This window comes from Pholcus phalangioides, unplaced genomic scaffold (genome assembly GCF_987345545.1).
Source record: "Pholcus phalangioides strain wild (caught in Gottingen) unplaced genomic scaffold, Ppha-v1.0 ptg000003l_1, whole genome shotgun sequence".
Lineage (NCBI taxonomy): Eukaryota > Metazoa > Arthropoda > Arachnida > Araneae > Pholcidae > Pholcus > Pholcus phalangioides.
The window spans coordinates 28792247-28812555 of record NW_028301596.1 but is presented as its reverse complement, the minus strand read 5'-3'; the positions used below and the strand labels follow the sequence as shown (position 1 = coordinate 28812555).

The following is a 20309-nucleotide window of genomic DNA, read 5'->3' as shown; positions in this document are numbered from 1 at the left end:
TGGTCACCAAGGTAAGAAATCGAAGAACTATGAGTCCGACGTCGATAACGGTGCCGAAGAAGACGAGAAGGAAGAGAATGAGCCAAAAGCTAAGAAGTCTAGCAGCAGCAGCAAACCAGCTGCATGCAAGGAGGATGAAGCGCATCAATGTTATTTTTCCTTTCGTCATGCTTTGGCAAGGAGGAGTGTTATGATATAAAAGTGAAGCCTTTGTAATGGCTGGTTATGCCAAAAGCATGAAGAGCATTGTGGTTCTCCCTTTGGCAACATGTTAAGTGGAATGTCTCCCGTAAATAAAGTGTGATGATGAAGGACGTGCGTTTCCTTGTGTGATTAGTGTATTTCATTTTACCGATGTATCCAGTCCACCCTACCCGTTGTTTCGCAACAAAAACTGTATACCAAGCTTGCCTTTCGCTAACTAAGGACTTCTTCAATAAGTGTCTCGAGCTGAGAACCTTCCCTAATCGTTTCAAGGTCGGCAAACTTCTTCACTTCTTAAAGAAAGACTGAAATCAAACGGTTTTGGTCTCATATCGCCCAATCACTTTTTTACCTGTGTTTGGCAAACTACTAGATAAAATATTAATCCAGAGTCTTACTTATTTCATTGAAACGAACAATGTGGTAAGTCATTATCAATACGGCTTCCGCTGTGGAGGATCTTGTGAAATGGCTCTGCTTGACTTTATGAAAACTGTACAACAATACATACAGGAAGATTTTCTTGTAGCGGTGATCACGCTCGATATTAGAAAAACATTCGATTTGCTGCCTCACAAGTATATCATACATACACTGAGGGAACTACAAATCCCTCCTAGGCCGAACACTCGAGAACACTTTGTTTGATAGAAAAGCCTGTCTAACATTCGATGGAGGAATGGCACAACACTCGATGCGACGTGGCACTCTACAGGGATCGTGCGGAGGGCCAACCCTTTGGAACTTAGCCATCAACCAACTGTTGGACCAGATTCGACCGGCAAGAGTCCACCTACAGGCGTACGCCGATGATTTAGTATTAGTCATTGCTGACAAGTCAGTAAAATATATGAACGATCGGGCCGGAAAAATCCTGAACTCAATAAACGACTGGGTCACCAAACATGGACTAGAAATAGAGTAGAGCAAGACTAGCTATCTCTGGCCTAATAAGAAACGCAAACTGCCGAAAATTTACATGAGTGGTCAGAGACTTCGGCATACCTCTACATTAAAAATTCTGGGGATAACATTTGATGAGAAATTTAATTTCATTCAACATTCAATGAATCTAGCAGTTAAAGCAAACAACATAATAAATAAACTTCATCGTACGGCTGGCCCGAAGTGGGGAACTAAACGTATATTTAGAAGCATATTACACAGGTCAGTACTATGTAAAGTTATAGCGTATAGTGCTGCTATCTGGTTCTGCAATCCTACTGCTAGAGCAATCAGAAAGGTGAACTCTATTGAACGGCCTTTTTTACTATATGTTGTAGGAGCCTATCGAACGACAGCATCATCCGTACTTCAGGAAGAATGCAATTTCGCTCTTATCACAAGACTCAACCAAGATGTGGGTAAACGAGGACTTTACTATGATCAGGGCACACTTCGAAAACACCTCCTACGGATTTCAGAAACATCCAGCAATCAACTTTCATCCGCATCAAATCTCGCTTGAAGAAAAATTAAACGAAGATGACGAGCAAGCAGATTTTTCTGATGGATCTACAATGGACACTGGTACAGCGGCAGCATTCGTCGTTGCCCAGAGCAACAAGATCCTCTACACTTGGAGCATCAGACTAAATGATAATAATTCTGTTTTTCAAGCAGAATTCGTTGCCATCTTGCATGCTCTCGACAGATTCAAAAACACACAATCTCGCATTACAGTATTCTCCGACAGCCAGGCAAGCATCAGAGCATTTCATAACAGTAAAACCCGGCATAAATAGTACACCAAATCCGAAACCTGTTGATTAACAACGCTCACCTTCATATTGCCTGAATAAAATCTCATCAGAACAACTTTGGAAATGATGCTTCGGACGCTGCAGCTAAGAATGCGACTAAGCACCCATTTCAAACAGACTTCCCATTACCGAAATCCTTTGCCAAAAAAATATTAAAAGATTGGCTTAGGAACAGATGGCAAAGGGAATGGAATGATTCGGACACTCGAGCAGAAGTTCAAAAGGTAGTTCCACAAGTTCAGACTATGAATAAAGTCTGGTCACGTGAGAAGACAATTTTTCTGTCAGAACACGGCCCATTGCCAACTTATTTAAAACGCTTCGGACTCTCCAACAACAAATTCTGTAACTGTGGCGGTAAGGGGGACCTACTGCACTATTTCACACAGTGCCCGTATACCAGCGATGCTCATTTTACACAAGTAAATGCATCTTACATAAACATATGGTCGCAAGTCCTCACTAAAAAGATGGAAAACCTTATAAATTCCATGGAAACCTATTTGCATATATGGCACACCAAGACTCGACCTTCTGCTAGCCTACTTTCAGACTCGGACACATCCACGACTTCAATCCTATCAGATTACTCGCCGCCTATTACTCGAAGCAAATCCCTGCTACGGAATAGACTAACAATGTGATCAGAATTCAATAATCTCTATATTCGGTTCCGTTCACAATCCCGACAGGGTATAAGCCGCACTTCGCGATTTCTGTCGGGATTTGAATTTCTCGCGGAGAGGGGCATTGGGGCGCCGATGGGAATGATAAATTGCGATCAAATAAATTTTTAAATTTTAATTTCGCCGTATAAACTGCACTTCGATTTCTGTTGGGATTTGAATTTCTCGCGGCGAGGGGCGTTGGGGCGTCGATAATGATAAATTGCGATCAAGTAAATTTTCAAATTTTAATTTCAAATGTATTATGCAGTGGAGTGTGTGAGAGGTGATGTTATGTACTGTGATTTTCTGTAAATCTATTCAACTTGTTTACGCCGAATGGACGCTTTTCATTGCTAAGCTGTAGGGCCGGATTAACCATGCATAAGCAAGTGCTTAGGGCATCAGGAGAAAAGGGGCACCACAAAAAATTATCAAATAGTTTGTACATTTTTTTTAAATACACAATTTTTTCTCAGCATCAACCCCGTCCGGTAAGAAATTCTAAAATTTTAAGAGAACTGGTTTCCACAATTGAAGATCTTTATCGAAAGGTTGATCAGGGAACAATTAAAAGAGGGCAGGGGAGGGTCTGTTTCTCGGAGGCTGGACCAGTAAGGGCGTGGAGCTTATTATTTTTCCGTTAAAAATTACGTGGAGGGGTACCAAAATACTTATAAATACAATGAAATGATAATGTAGATACAGACCCCCATGCGACAGTAAATTTTTGTTTTTAGTTGCGGCCCTAAGGTTGGCACAAAGCAGAGAAACTGAAAGTTAATTTCGAACAAGAACTCGCGTTAATGCTCAGTTTTTGGATTGAGAGATTTTGCTTATTTCCATAAAGTAAGCCCAGAGCAACCTCAACAGCATCATCCCCCCAGGTAAAACAAATTTTTCTGAGGCCCCTATCTCAGGGGCGTAGCCAGAAATTTCGTTCGTGGGGGGACCAAAGTGACAGAACAATGGATTTGGCCATCTTTTTCCCTTTTTTCGATCATTTTCTCACATTTCGGAGGGGGGGGGGGGGACCAGACCCCCAAGTCCCCCCCCCTCGCTACGCCCTTGCCCTATCTAGCTATAAAGGGTGTCCTGTAAGTGCTAGTGCGGTCTTTTCTTATCAGCCGTCCGTCGGAGAGGTATAGTTTCAATTTAAAAAATGCTCAAAATACTTTCAAAGATAGCCCTGTACCGGTTTTGAGAGTGGAAATGGTGTTTTTTCAACGGTTAGCTGATGCGAAGATGAATGTAGGAGAGAACATTCTACTGTCTTTGCGGGGAATCGAATCCACGTCCTCTTACTTGCCGAGTGAGCGTCTTAGACTGCAATGGCAACGAATATCTTAATCTTTCCTTAGAGCTTGTATGCGGTGAACCGGACCATACATGGACTGGTGGCAGTGTAACTGGCACCAGACTTTGGCCTGAGTTAGGTCCGACCGTTCATCGCACGCAAGTTCCAAGGAAAAATTGAGATATTGATTGCCTTTGTAGTCTAGTGCTCTCACCCAGAAAGATCGAAAACATGGGTTTGATTCCTGGCAAGAGCAGTTGAATTTTTCTTTCCTAAATTCATTTCGCATCAGCCAAACGTTGAAACCTTCGTATGGATAGTGGAAAGTGATATCATCCTCGGAAAATACAGTGTGTCACAAAATAAGAAATAAAAATTATTCTTCGATTTTCAGTCCTTAAACTTCCAATTAGAAAGTTACTGCATTGTCTCTCCTGATGCCAACAGAAAAAATTGCATGTTTCTAAGTGCAATATTCGCTAAGATATTTGAATTCAAAAACTGGAGAAAAGTTATGAAAGGACAGCAAAAACTAATCGACAACGCTCCTTCCCCTCATTAATGCTGTCCTTTCCAATTTTCTTTCGAATTTTGAATTCAAATATCTCAGCGAACATTGTACTAGTCAACTTGGAATTTTTTTGTTGGCCTCAGGAGATACAGTGCAGCCACTTTGTAATTAGAAGGTAGAGGACGGGAGGCCAGTAAAAATTTGGATTTTTTTTTTATTTTGTTACACAATAAACGGAAAAATTTCGTGGTCCCATGATTTCACTGCCAAAATACACATTAAAAACTTGCATTACCCATTTGCATCATAAGCGCATACATGCGCCGAATTTTCCTGGCCATTATCACCAAAACGCAGATTATGCGCGCTAGTTTTTATGCATAAGAACAAAACACTAGAGTGCTATCATACTGTATCAAACTATTAAATTTAATTTTTCAAATTATTTTCAATGTATATCTTCATTGAACTAAGTAAAATTATAAATTCTTTGTGTACGCCATTTTGTTTTTCGCTTTTTATCATTTTGAAATATTTCTAACTGTATACAATAAAACAATTTTGGTGATATTGACCAATTTTCCACTTTTTCGAATGATGCAAATGGGTTAAACCGAACCTGTCTAACGTGCAAACAGAAAGAAAAATTGTACCCTTTCACGGAAAATTTCACACACGGCGATAAATGAACGATAATCATCAGAATGATATAAAAATGGTATCGGAGGACAACTTATGAAGTAATAGTAAACATTTTTGTGAGTAGGTAAAATTTTCCATCTCAATCTATGCTCGCAAAGGAGAGTTATACATTATCAACACCTTAGATTAGCATAAACCTAATCTGTACTTGATGCAGTGGTTTTGATAAGCCATAACCATAGTAAAGCAGGTGCTTTCTGAAATTGTAACACAATTTTTCGGAAGAGCATGCTTTTCAACAGCAGAAATCAGTGTAAGGGTTGAATTTTCAAATGTTATGCAAGACTTATAAAATTGTATGCAAGCTGTGTGCATTCCGTGGTCGCAAGGCTTAGCAGGGCTGGAATTATTTAGAGAGAGGGAAAGGGGGACAACTGCACTGATGACAAATTTTAGGTGGGAACAAAAAGACCGTTATAAAATCTTCGAATTTCACAATGGTAGGGGCAGCAAGAGAGAGACCATGTTGCTCTTTCCCTTACAAAATTCCTATTTAAGGTTCTGATGCTGAGGATTACATAAACATTGACGATAATGTACAACCTGAACTTGACACGACAGACAATGACACCCTGATCGAAAATTTTTAAGAAAGTTAAAAAGAACGTAAATGTCGTTATTTTAGAACAGCGTAGGTCGGAACTTTGTAAAGGTGCTGCCAGAACTTAAATACATTATTTAGCAATTATAGACTGATTATTCATTTACATACAATTATTTTAAATATAATTAATTTTATCATCTATTTTTAAATTATTTATTTTAAATATAATTAATTTTATCATCTATTTTTAAATTATTTATTTTAAATATAATTAATTTTATCATCTATTTTTAAATTATTTATTTTCAATTAATTTATTTTTATACGTTATTTCAATTACCTAAGAGATCGTTACGTAATTTCACAAGTTATATCAATTGAACCTTTATTAAGCGGAAACCTGTGCTAACGGAAAAAAATCTCGGTTCCTTGCGATTATATTGAAGACAGGTTTTAATGTATTTGCAAAAGCAATCAAGAATGTATTGAACTCAATCCTCGAACTGCACTGTGTTGTGAAAATTAATTTTACTGTTTGATTTGTAGGAAAAGAAACTTCAACTGTTTGATATCCAAGGGTATTCAACCTATAAAACATTGTGAGAAAAACCAGAACTCTCCACGAAGCCCACGGGCGAACAACTCCGGCAATTAACAACGGCTTACTTCGGCGTACAATGGGCCAACGGGAACCCTGTGAATCAGAGGGCCAAAATAATTGAAGACATTTTATTACTTTGAAATTATTTCTTCAGTTTAAGTCAATTTTGAAATTATTTTTTTCGCTACGTAAATGTAAATCATGAAAATGAGAGAATTTTTGTCATTTATTAGTAATTCACCAATTTTATAATGTAAAGAAATATACGGAAGGGCCTCATGTGACAATGAGATATTGTCAAAATTTTCGGCATTCAGAATGTACCTTGGTTATTGGGTGTTTCTAATCAAGTCTGGCTCAAAAAAGACCCCACAAAACCCCTTCGTCCGGGGCAGGGCCAGAATTAGCAAAGTTGGGGAGGCAACTGCCCTGGGCGGTAAAATTAGGGGGGCAGCAATGTTAGGTGAGAACAATGAACACTCTCGCAAAATTATCGAATTTCAAAAAACCTTAGTTTCGGCCCTGTCCCGGGGGGGGGGGGAGTATCATGCTGTTGAGACGGTCCTGGTCAAGGCTTCCTTCAACAAATAGGCTAGTTAGGGCAATGCGTACGACCTCGAGTATTTTGGACCGATCATGGTTCCTACAAGGGTACCAGCCCTGGGGCTCGGGACGACTGTGCATAGTTTTTGTTCTGCATACTTTATAATGCGATATTGGGGGGGGGGGCAAAGATACCAGCCTAACTGGCAGGGGCGGGGAACGGTTGCGCTACAGCTTTTGATTGTAATTCTGCAATACACACGCACAAATTTTCCCAATTTTAAGGCGAAGAAATGCAGTTATATAAAACATTTTACGGGATCTCCATTTATGTCATGAGAGTGTGTATGAAGCAATTCTCAAAACCATATTTAAAAGAACAACTACTAAAAAATGTCTTTCATTTCGAAAATTTACAGCTGGGGGGGGGGGGAACATGATTTCTGGGGGAAAAAATTTAAGGAAACGAATCATAAGAGCATTTCATAGGGGCAGACAAATCGGAAGTGCCTAGAACGGCGAGAGCCTGAGGTCCGTCTCTGCTGTGAGAGGCCCGGGGAAACCACCTCATTATAAATACGCAGATTGAATGAAACGACATCTGAAAAAATGCTCAAGTTCTTCTGGATTCTAGAGGCTGAGGCCATTCAAGCACACCCAATAAATTTATTTTATTCATCAACGTGTGATCTGATGAAACCGACAGCATAAAAAAGACGCACAATATGTATATATATACTAGCTGATACCCGGCGACGTTGCCCGTCCCGTAAAAAATTTATATACGTATATATAGCTTATTAATTCCTAATCAAAAAAAAATCTGCATCATGTACGAAAAAATTACTTTTAAATTTTTAAATATTTTAATTAAAAACTTGAAGCAATCGCTTGTGGATACACAATATTTTTTGTTTTTCCATCTGGTGTGTAGATGTACAAATTTTTGGATCACGCGAACAGGCGACGAAAAGCTGTCCGTGTGAAAAACAGGGCTCAAGTAGGTTGATACCTGCCACTGCTAACGACTGGCTTTGCGCTTTGTTGATTGTCATGGCAAAAGTTAAACGAATCGGGAACTGTAATCGCTTTAAAGTGAATGGCGTTTCTAAGTGATAATTAGGATACGTGGAATGAAGACGTCTTCTCCTTTGGCACATCCAGTTAGAATCGGTGTTCGATGATGTAATTGTGCAATTCCTTCACGCAGAGTCTGGTGCCATTGCAGAGTCTCGGTGTCTCCAAATTTCTTAAAAGCATTATAGGTGCTCCGACTTTGAGGGTCAAATTGTGTGGTGGCACACCCGGAATATCCAAAGGAGTTCAGAAATTCTGCAGGATACAGAACTGTCTGCTCTGTATCTGTGACAGTGTCATCTATTTGTAAGATGTGGAGTCTCCCGGAATAATTTTTAGAATTTTTTCGTTGATCTTGTTCACACTGTCATTTTTCGGTGCCAGAATCGCTCTCTCCCAAAGCCACTCATGGTTTCGGTGATTTTGTTCAATGTTTGGGAAGACTTTGTCTGCAAGTTCTTGAACTGAGTTTAACAACTGGCAAAATCCATTTGGGAACGTAATGAGTTCAGTGCTTGGGCCTCTACGGGAATTCTTCTATTGCCAAGTTTGATCAACTGACGTGAAAATGATAGCAGTGCTGAGTCATTTTTCGGTTGAACTCGCATGTTAGTGGAAAATGATAATTTTTTAACTTCGTGCCAGAGTGTTGATGATTTGAGGCAAGCATTGAGTTCATCAGCTGGCGTTAAACATTTTTATTCCCAATTTTGTCGTCGTAGTGGTTGTCCTCCGTTGTTAGCGACGTCATACGTCCAGCTTGTGCAACGAATATTATTCAAACGCCTTTTAAGCATTTTTTAAATTGAAACTATACCTCTACGATGGGCGGTTGATGAGATAAAGGCAAGCCTATATACAGGATACCCTGTATATAGGCTAGCAGAAATACCCGGCGCTCTTCCCGGGTTTTCTTTAATTACTGGAAGATTGGAAAAGTTACAATCCGTTATAAAGGAATAAACTGTTATAGTAACAGAATTAAAAGTGTGACAAACCATTGTAAAGGCATATATACACGTCTGAAACGCATTGTTGGAACCACGGTAACCAAAGTAAACGTTCCGAAAGTAATTGTTGAGGCCCCAAAACCATTGCTGCCCGACAGTTTTTCGCCCATTTCTGGCATTTGCCCAGCTCTGACGAACTTTTAAAGTAGCCTACGGTTGAATCCCGGTCTTGTTTGGTATATATGCAAAATCTGGCGACGATCGGCCTAAAACTGTAGATTTGTTCACATTTATATACAAGATAAACACTACACCCTGTATGTCCCTTCCTTCAAAAAATTTGATTTAATAGTGAAGGTGAGAAAAATATCACATTTTGGCAAATAAGTCTCGATTTTGGGAAAACAATTTTTCAAAAAAAAAAAGTCATTTGGCAAACACTTTACAAATCTGGTGATCAATTTGCCTATATATTGATCAAATTTACTACGTAATAACAAGGTTATAACATTAATCCTCACGAAGAGGAAAAATGCCAATCGTGAAAGAAGACAATCGAACTTGGTTTCTAACGTGATTGAATATTTCATTTCATTTATTTCATTCGTTATAAAAACACAAAAGTTCAAAATTTTATATTACATTTAATATTCTGACGATCCTAAAACGGAAAACACTTTTTGACATTAGTTTTTCTTAAGGAATCATGTGTTTAATTATCGGGCAGTCGATATATATATATATATATATATATAGTTACAACCCCGTGTATATATATATATATACAGTCGACGTTCATTATAACTACCTCATGTTATAGCGATCATTCCATTACAACGACCAGTGGGAAGACCCAAATGTTTTCATAGAACGGCAACCATATATATTTTACTTTCGATACAACGACCCTCCCACTATAACGTCGATTTTGAAGGGACGAGGCGGTCGTTATATCGTGCGATGACCGCATATACATATATATGTTTATGTGACTGTCAATGTCCGAAGTTGGCCACTTTCTGAAGGGGTTCTAAACTGCATCCCACCCATAATCAATAATTATACTTACTTGGGTGTCCCATTCTCGTCATCTGGCTCATTTGGCCTAGCAAAAACTAGGTTTGTGGCAAAGACAAAATCCGCTATTCAAAGATCACACACATGGCCCATTTTTATAAAAGTAAAAATAACATCCATTACATCTTTTTTTTTTTCTTTTTTTTTGTGAAAAAGTTATTGCGTTTGCCATCAATTAAATCTAGTTATATGCTTCGAATCGAATTGGGGCAGCCGCGAGTGGCAATAATACTGAAAAAATTATTGATGAATTTTTATAGACGCATTCTATCCATGAACAATGCAAGATTTCTAAGTTTTATGTCTCTTCAAACTCCTTAATAACTATTCAAGTACACCCGAAAACAGCAAAAATAGCTGGTTATCTTCAGTGTGGAAAATTTTCGATGATACCGGCTTTAGCTACTGATTAATGGTCCCATTGTTCACAAGCCGCAACTCCCATTTCTAATGGACACACTAATTTCACAGAGTATCCAATTAGATATGTGATTTCTTCAAATATGTAATCGCTCCACTATTTACCGCACCGTAAAAAATAATTTTGAAGTTGAGGACTGCCTATTGAGCACATCTAAAATTACATGCAAAAGAATACTAATACAATTGCGTTTTGGAAGAAACCCTGTTCTGATTAATGAATTATTTTTACTATAAATTCTGATACCAACTGTACATATTGTAATTTAAATCAACTAGAAACTCTTGGAATTATGTATTTTTCCACTGCCCTACATTTAAGACTAGCAGAAGAAAATATTTTGGTGACGCTGTGTCCTCTTCCCTCAATCAATTGCCAAGTCTGAGAAATGTCGATATGAAAGATATTTTTAACTACCTCATTGGCGTGGTCAGACTTCGATCACTATACAGTGAATAAGCCTTGTTCCCGATTAATTTAAAATCTAAATATTTTACTTGGATACAGATCGTGTGTGTGCGTTGTTTTTTCTTTATTTTTTTCCATATTGAGACGTCTTGCTGATTGTTTCGTGTTGATATTATTTGCAAATTGTTTTTTTTGTTTGTTCAAACTATCCTTGTTGTATAAGTGCCAAAATACAGGGTGATTATAAAAAAACTATCCCGACATATGGGGCCCCTAACTATCATACCATTCACAGAAACTGAATGAAATTTTGGCATAAGGTATTTTGAGGTATGCGCTCAAGAATGATATGGAAAACAACAGTGTCACTCTAACAGTTACGGTTACAGTGAGAAAATATCAAATGGCAACACCAAGTTTTTTGTATTGGAATGTGATCTCCATTGTGAAAAACCCTAAATAGCGTTCGAACGGCAACTGTAGCATGAAAATCACCGGCGGTAGATAGGCTAAAAGTGAGGACAACCAATAAGGACAGAGATAGAAGCAGCATAAAATAAAGCATTTTATTGTGTTTCACAAATTTTCCACATGACCTTGTGGAGGACTAATCAGGCTGGGATCTCAGCCGAAGAAACGGTGTGACGAATGAAACGAACATTAATGCTCTGGTGCACGGCAAAGTCCTTTTTACTATTTCCTTGCCTAGCTCCGGGGATTTTCGTACTACAGGTGCCATTCCAACGCTATTTAGTGTTTTTCAGTATGGAGATCGCATTCCAATACAAAAAACTTGCCATTTGATATTTTCGAAATTTTCTCACTGTAACCGTAACTGTTAGAGTGACACTGTTGTTTTCCATATCATTCTTGAGCGCATACATCAAAATACCTTATGCCAAAATTTCATTCAGTTTCTGTGAATAGTATGATAGTTAGGGTCCCATATGTCGGGATAGTTTTTTTATAATCACCCCGTATATGAAATTGATTTTTTGTGTGTCTGTCTCTGTGTGTGTGTTCTCTATACAAATCTACAATTTTAGATCGATCGTCACCAAATTTTGCATATATACCAAATGGGGCCCCGACTTGAACGATAGGTTACTTTAAAATTTCGTCAGAGCTGGGCAAGTGCCCCAAATGGGCAAAAAACTGTCGGACAACAATGATTTTGGGCCTCAACAATCACTTTCCAAACGTACGGTAACCAAATGGGCGACCATGTACTTGGCAACTTTAAACGTCATGCTCCAATCCTGTTTAAGTTGGTCTAGAGCAACTCCTTATCGCGTTGATCCCCGACTACCCACATTAGCTTCACGTCATCTGCGAAAACAATCCCATTGATTAATAAATATTTAATTAATTAGCTTTTACTACACTGGTGTAAGAAATTAAGCGAATTTGCAGACTTGGTCGATTATCTCTAGAACTACTGTACCGATTTTAATGAAATTTGATATGTACATACATTGATGCAATACAAAACAAATAACCATTCAATAATTGTGTGTAATACACATGCATGATCGTGCATAACACTCGTTGGAGTCGGAAGGTATGAAACAGCAGTTGCAGAATAAACAAAAAAAATGGGTTAAAGGGGGGTATGGTCCCCTCTTACAGATATACAGGTCTCGCAGCGCGATTTCATACTTGAAATAAGGAAGTTTATCATTTCCTGTGGCAATTGGTCCCACTCGTTCAGCAACGCTGCTTTCATTCCCTGGATGGTTCCCGGAGGGGGGTTGCAAGTTGCAATTGCCCTCCCCAGAGCGTCCCAGACATGCTCTATAGGGTTAAGGTCTGGAGATCTGGCTGGCCAATCCATCCGGCAAATATCCGCGCTCTCTAGAAAATCGTCGAGCAGAAGCACCACAGCTATGAGGCCACAGCTATGTGGCGTCACGTTATCGTCCATTAAAATGAACTCAGGGCCAACTGCACCCCTGAAAAGGCGAACATAGGGTTCCAAGACCTCATCCCTATACCTCACACCAGTCACAGTGCCTCTTTCAAAGACATGGAGAGGTGTGCGGCCATCCAACATGATGCCTGCCCAGACCATTAAACCTCCTCCGCCATGATGGTCGATTGGCGGACATTGGAGGATAGGTAGTGGGTCCCTGGTTCTCTCCATATGAACGTACGGCGAGAATCGGTGCTTAGGCTGAACCGAGACTCATCAGTGAAGAGAACGGTCGCCCATTGATCCATACTCCAATCTCTATGCTCCCTGCACCATGATAAACGGATTCTCCTGTCCGTAGAAGTGAGTGGGACACAAACAGCGGGTCTTTTTGCAAACAACCCTCTCTCATGAAGTCTTTTGGAAACAGTCACCATTGATACACGGGTTCCTGTGGCTGCATACAAGTCACGAGAGAGCTGAGAAGCTGTAGCACTCCTGTTACGCCTCGCTATAATCGACAAATGGCGATCTTCTTTGGCCGCCGTGGCTCTTGGACGACCTTGCCCAGGCTTTCTCTCGATGGATCCGGTATCCTGGAACTGTTTCCATAAGTTACACACGACGCTGGGCGTTAAATTGAACTCTCTACAAATCTGGACTTGAGATTGGCCTGCTTCTAGCCCACAATTCGCCACCTCATTCCATCATCTAAACGTTGGTGGTTACTCATTTTTGCTGTTACAATTTGAAATTAACCGATTGCTGCAAAATAACACCAAGAAATTCGCCGAGGTGTGCTAGCGAACGAAATGCGTCTTAACTTACGCGCGCTTATAAAGCCTGTTTCTCTACTGGCTGCGCCTACACACACGTGTACGCTTACGTATTTGACGTACAAGATTTGCATTTTTGTCTAGTAGCAGTGGTTTTACATTCAGTTCAGTTCTTTTCATGAAATTCGATAAAATACGCAAATTCTCTTAATTTATTTCACCAGTGTATATCATAATTAATGAACGAATAGTAAAACGATAATTGATCGTTGTAAAAACTCCGTTGGATTTACTATTCCACTATAAAACGGATACTTAAGGGAAAGTACCCGTTTTGTGATGCAGATTGCATCCACACTAAAGTGCAGTTAATTTCATTCCTCAATTAATTACACATATCACCACCCTTACATCATCAGTATAAGAAAAGGTGATTTCTTTATACCTCCAGGTTCCATTTAATTATATTGTATTCGCCGCTTTCATCGGTAATGTTCGGAACAGTTTTATACGCATCGATAGATGTCGAGTTGACGCCATCAATCATCTCGTACGGGTTATTGGTGGCGAATTTTATTGGACGAAACCATCCCCATCTGTGAGATCCGATGACAAACCTCAGACATGTCGATTCCGTCACGTAATCTACGGGCATCCAAATTGAACACACCTACGGAAAACAAATGGTTAAGAAAATCGGGGCTATGAAAATTAAGCTTTCCTCTAAACTACGAGGGTTGTGGGGCGGAGGGCGTTCTACGGGTTTAAACGTCACACAATTCGCGCCACAGCCGCTTAAATTTATAAAGTTATTTCAGGGAGCTCTACTTCAGATGATGCGCTCACAATTTCTGTATTGTTATTAGTATTGTTATTATACCACACCGATTATTATTAACGCTTTTAGCGACACAGCAGAAATCACTAAAACCCCTTCAAAATAGGGAAGAGTATTATATACATTGAAAAATCAGCTCTACAAAATATCTGGGCTTGCCAATGCTAAAATAAGAGACTTTAAAGGAGGCGTGAATCTCATCGCCTAAAGGGTTAAATAACAAATCTTATATAACGATGTTCAAGGGACCGAAAAAAGTTATCGTTATATATTTTTTTATTTATCATAAAAGATGGGATGCAATAACACTAGAAGAAGTGTCGCGTTGCCGTTTTACAGAATTTTCACTGAAGTAATAATATCGTACAAAAATTCGTCGATATGTGGCTCCGAAACTCAAAAAATTTTCGTACATAATGAGATTATATATCTTGGTTAATGGTTTTTCTATTCGTTAAAACAGTGTTTTCCAGAAACGAACGCAACTAATCCCTGCAACTGCCGAAGAATGCTGGCTTTCAAATGGGGCATTTTTTTGCCACTGTACGTTAGTGTGGGCATCGTGAGGATCCAGATTTGAATCCCATTTGCGGCACAGTGGTGGTCTGCTGAAGTTGGTTTTCTGTGGTTTTCCCACTTCGAGGTGCGTTTTCAAGCCTGTCTCACATTTTAAAAACTCTCTCCTCAGAGAACAGCAAACCTTCGAACTGATGCATCACATGAAAAATTTCACGCCTTTACCACATCTTCACTTCAAAACATGGAAGGGAGATGGCAGTACCAGCAAGAACACAGAACAAGCACAACTCCAACTACTTTAACACGTTAGGGTTATGCATGTATACACACATACACGTTCCGACGTATACCTATTCGTAAGAAATTCTGCAGAGGAATCTGTACGAGAGGTGCATGTACGGTTAAGTAAAATCCACTGAAACCTGTCTAAGACGGACACTGTATGAGACGGAAACTGTCTTGAACGAAACAAATAATTAAAGTTGTGAATAATTAAAGTTTATTCAATCATTGGAAACTTCTTTAGGACGGAAACTGTCTAACTCGGAAACGGAAGGCATATTTAGTCTATTTGTATCTATAAATACTGCTGAAACGAAAATAATTTTGGGCCACGTGCAAGTTTTTGTCCTTTGGATGAGGGGAAAGTTAAGTCGTTCTGATCCCCACCCCCCTTTTGTTAGGCGAACTCTTTCACTTGTTGGAAAAACGATGAATGCTTATTATTTATCTGAACTAGTTCGGGTTCGAGAAGAAGTTCCTATATATTTCGGGTAAAAAGTTTGATAATTTTGGGAGAGTAATACGCGAGAGAGACTGAATTATTGTTCACGATTTAGCGATACCGCGTTTTGGCTATTGCAGAGATTTTCGTTCAGTATAGAGATGATGGCCACCAGCAACAAGAAACGCGTATTGAATTCAAACACAAAAACGAAGTTCATATAGAGACGTAAGAAAACAAAATTTATATAAGTGTTACAGATATGTAGAATCTTTCTTTCACAAACGTTTTTGGTTGTCGATCTCATCGTCACTGTTTTTTTTAAAATGGTATACAATTATGTAATTTTTATTTTAAATACAGGAAAACCTCGCTACAACGATACTCGATATAACGATATTTTTTACTACGATAAATCCCTTATAACGATATTTTTAGGAGATTTTTGAAACCGCTATACATAAAATGATATTTTTTTTATTATTTTGCTCAAAATCGTTTTAAATTTAACTTCATCACTTGTTTTCCTTCTTCTGAAGGTATCTGATAACATCACGATTTTGCTCTAAAACATCACCGAAAGCTAAAAGAAGTTATTGGTCTTGCTGCTTTTTGTGTAAGACACGAAAGTGCGGTAAACTTCCTTACACGAGCAATGCATGTTAGTGAATTTTTATAATAAATTAATCAATTACAATTTTTTGCGGTAAAAAAAATACATAGAAGCACATTTTCTGATGGTATTAACTGTTGATGTAGAAGAGATGACAACAATAGCATAAATTTGATCATACGTAAGCATAATCTCGATATAACGATAATCTCTACAACGAATTTTTTTCTTGGTCCGCAAAATATCGTTATATCGAGGTTTCACTGCATTAAAAAATGTTCAAGTTTGTAAAAGGAAGTGTTCATTTTATTGCTATTCAGGAGAATGTTTGTTTTATATTGAAGTTTAACTGTTAGTGCATTTAAAAATATGATACTTCAAGTGTATAGTTATTTGGAACAGCAAACACTAAGAAATTCAAAATAATAATATGCATGTGTCTGTTTAGAACTTGTTAGTTTATAAACGTTAGGGCGATGTTCTCAAAAATTTCGTAAACGATAGAAATAAATCACTGCATATATTTTTATGTGCACCTCTATGAAACGGAAACCTGTCTCGAACGGTAAATAATTTGTCTTTTCAAGCTGTTCTAAAATCAAGATTATTTCCGATACGTGTACAACTATACGAATTTTAACACGTCCTGTTTTTACGGGACACTAGCATTCTATTCGTTTTTGTAAAATATTATTCGGCTGTGCTCTTATTTCCGTTAAAATGTTCAATTTGTCACTATTCTTTTAGTTCTAAGTTGTTTCTATTTTCAAGTCATAAATTCGATTACCGCAGAGTTTGTATGTATAGCCGGTATCGGTAGAAAAGTTCCTCTTACCTACACCATGTTCAGCATAGACACCATAACCTGAGGACTCAGGATGCTTGCCCCCATGGCCGCAACTAGATGATTGGTCACTAGGGGCAAGCGCGCATTTTGACGCCCCTTTGTAATGTTGAAGGAGAGGTTTCAGAATGAAGTTTTCACCCCCTGGGGTCTAGCGCCTGGGGGCACGAGACCCACCTGCTCCCCCTCCTAGTTGCGGCCCTGCTTTCCCCCCCCCCTCCCACAAGACCCAAGAATTCATGGATCATATAAAATGTAATTGTTTTGTAGAATGCATGTCCTCCATGCTGACGATCCTGAATCTCGTACATGTAAGACGTCCAGAGCAAAGATGAAAACTCAGCATAATCGAATTGAACAGCAAGTCATCACATAATTGTTATTTTAAAAGTGCCTATCTTAGCAAATGTATATATATATATATATAGTTTAAAAAAAAAATTATGCTAAAGCTGGATAGAATTTTTTTGATCGTGTGAAAAACGGAACAAAATTTCTTTAACCTTTGAAAACCATTCGCACGCCAATTGTGGCACGTGCCGCGTCCCCTTTTTAACGGGAAGATCGGTTCGCATTCGTGCCTCGAGGAGTTGGGAACCACAGGAAACCAACTAGTGTATATGAGCTATTGACTGAATTAGGTCTGACAACTGTCCTTCATATAAATAGTGAAAAGTGACATAATCTTCATACAAACCAGTATTTCCTTCAAAGCAGTCGACATTGCCCTTTGGGGGAAGCAGTGTGGGAGAATCTAGGATAAAACATGTAACCTTATGGGTTTGCTTAGTGGGGGGGGGGGAGGGCAATGACACAAATGAGTCTGAAAGACTCTATTGGCCGAACTTGGGATCTTTTGGACCAGTAAAACGCCCTCCACAATCCTCCAAAGTAAATTTGTTTTTTTTTTTTTTTGAAGTTCTACGAAATAGCAAAGAAAAATTCTGTCGACAATAATGGGGTTTTTTTTTATGTTAAGAGAAATTTTCAACGAACTCATTACCAGTAATACCGTGATCAACTGATTGTTGTGTTAATATTGCATTACTTGCCTTTTCGCCATCTATTGGATAGTAGGACTGATCGTGGTGCCATGGTGTTTCCTTCGAAGATCCCGATTCCTTCACTAGCACGTGCTCATGATAGAAGGTAGTGTACTGTTGAGATACAAAAAATTACAAAATATACAAAAAATTATACGCATACAAGGCTGATTGAAATATCAATAGAGACAGCATGAAGTAGGTATTAATCAAATCTTGCATCCATGTATCGCGTACATATGTAAAGCAGCGTTCACACTGGGACGATACGGCAAGCGATGCAGCTCGACGGTTAAAAAACTTGAAATTCAATTTTTTTTACCGATCAACGTCGAATTGTGTATACTGCATCGCGCCAATGTGAACCCTGCTTAACCGCCCAGAGAGACGATCTAGATCAGTGTTTAGTGGGCGATGGAATGGTCCGGGGGGGGGGGCGAAATAGAAGATACGAGATTTCTTTTTTTATTGAACAAACAGCACAATGGACAAAACAGAATAAATTAAAAACGAGCACTTTTCGATCCAAAGGGATATAAATAACCTTCCATAGGTCGTACTAATGAATTAATAGGAAATTTCTCGGCAACGTACAAAAGTATAATCTACTACATTAGCTGCAGACTAGTCACAACAAATATATTGCTTTCAAATGTTATACTATAGTCTGATGCATTACATTACAGATATATTTTCCCCCAACAAACATATATACAAATTTTACACCTTAAAATTTACAAATTCATTAACCATCGAATGAAACGAACCGCTCAATATCTGTTATTTCGAGTATGCGATTTTTTATAGCAAACATATAACTTCTTAAACATACACAATGATTTGCTTTGCTGTCTAATAATAACATCAAATTCTCTACATATTCTAGGAGCAAGAAAACATGATTTTTTAAAAATTGTTTTTTTAGGTAATGGTATATGATATAGATGTTGTGATCTCTCATAGTGCTTCTTTATATATTCACTCTGGGGTACCAATCAGTATCTGGATTCTTATACATGAATAGTAAAACTTTATGCAAATAAAGTTGACGTACATTAAATTGGATTAATTATACTCTATTATGTGAACTGTTGATTTGTAGAATCTCACATCAAAAGCAGTCATAAAGATGATTTATAGTATAGATTGAATTTTTATGTGTCCCCCCCCCCCCCAAACTTATAATCCATACAAAATATGTGGGAACACGCATGCAAAAAAAATATTCTTTCAAACTTTGGGTGTGGCATGATAATCAGTAAACACCATTGCTGTAATTGCTCTTAATTTATTGACAATTTGATTGGTATGATCTTTCCATTTTAGGTTAGCCGAAATAATAATTCCAATATATTTGTAATGCAGTACTCTTTCAATGTATGAACATGTATAGTATTAGAAAAAAAGGCATTACATTCATGAAATTTCATTAAATCTGACTGTGTATTTGAGTTTTTGTTAAGTTTAAAAGAAGCCATTTAGTTTTGTTAGCATTTAGCCTAAGTCGTATATAGATTTCGAATTCTTTTATTTATAGATAACTTTTTCCAAATTTTTTATCAATTCTTCAGTTGTTTTGGAGAAAACCAGAACTGTATCATCTGCGAATCAGACAAAGTTGACCGGAAATATTGATATTATGAATTTCATTAATTTAAATGGAAAACGTATAGAGGCCCAGAATGAATCCCTGAAGTTCGACTGTATCTATTGCTCTTACCCGACTTATTGCATTGCCTACTGTAACGGTCTGTCTTCTGCCTGTTATAAAAGATCTGAAGCAATCGAGCGGGAGCCATCCATACTATAATATTTTTTAGTTTTTTCAATAAGATATCCCAGTTTACCGTATCAAACGCTTTCCCTGATATCTATAAATACGGCTGCTAAATTTTGGGTTTTTATTTATTTTATTTTGTATATAATCCATTAATCCAATCATAGCCATTTCAGTATTCCTTTTCCCCCTGAAGCCAAATTGATGATGTGAGTAGTAAGTAATGGAGTGTAAATAACTATTATATAAGTTGTTGTTTTACCCATTTCTCTAATAATTTCGACATAATAGGTAAAATCGAAATTGGTCTGTAATTGCTCATGTCCTCTTTGTTACCTTTCTTGTATATAGGCGTAACAATTGACTTTTTTAGTTCATTATAAAATATTCCAGTATCTAGGGATTTATTAATCAAATGGGTTATTAATGATGAGTGGTGACGCTAGATAATCTTAGTCTTTGTGTCAGACCAACTTCCTGCTGGCTTATTAATATTAATT

At 38.1% G+C, this 20309-nt stretch overlaps 1 protein-coding gene across 2 annotated transcripts in view; it reads right to left on the bottom strand.

Annotated features, from left to right (window-relative positions):
- Positions 1-20309, bottom strand: part of LOC149088360 (putative phytanoyl-CoA dioxygenase) — an 84185-nt gene that overhangs the window by 43624 nt on the left and 20252 nt on the right. The window contains exons 2-3 of one of the 2 annotated variants that reach the window (XM_089247401.1): positions 18042-18146; positions 13897-14121 (exon numbers count right to left, since the gene is read on the bottom strand). In XM_089247401.1, the coding sequence (XP_089103527.1) occupies positions 13897-14121; positions 18042-18146 (330 nt within the window). The remainder of the gene's footprint in view (positions 1-13896; positions 14122-18041; positions 18147-20309) is intronic. The other variant, XM_089247412.1, reaches the window with a different exon arrangement.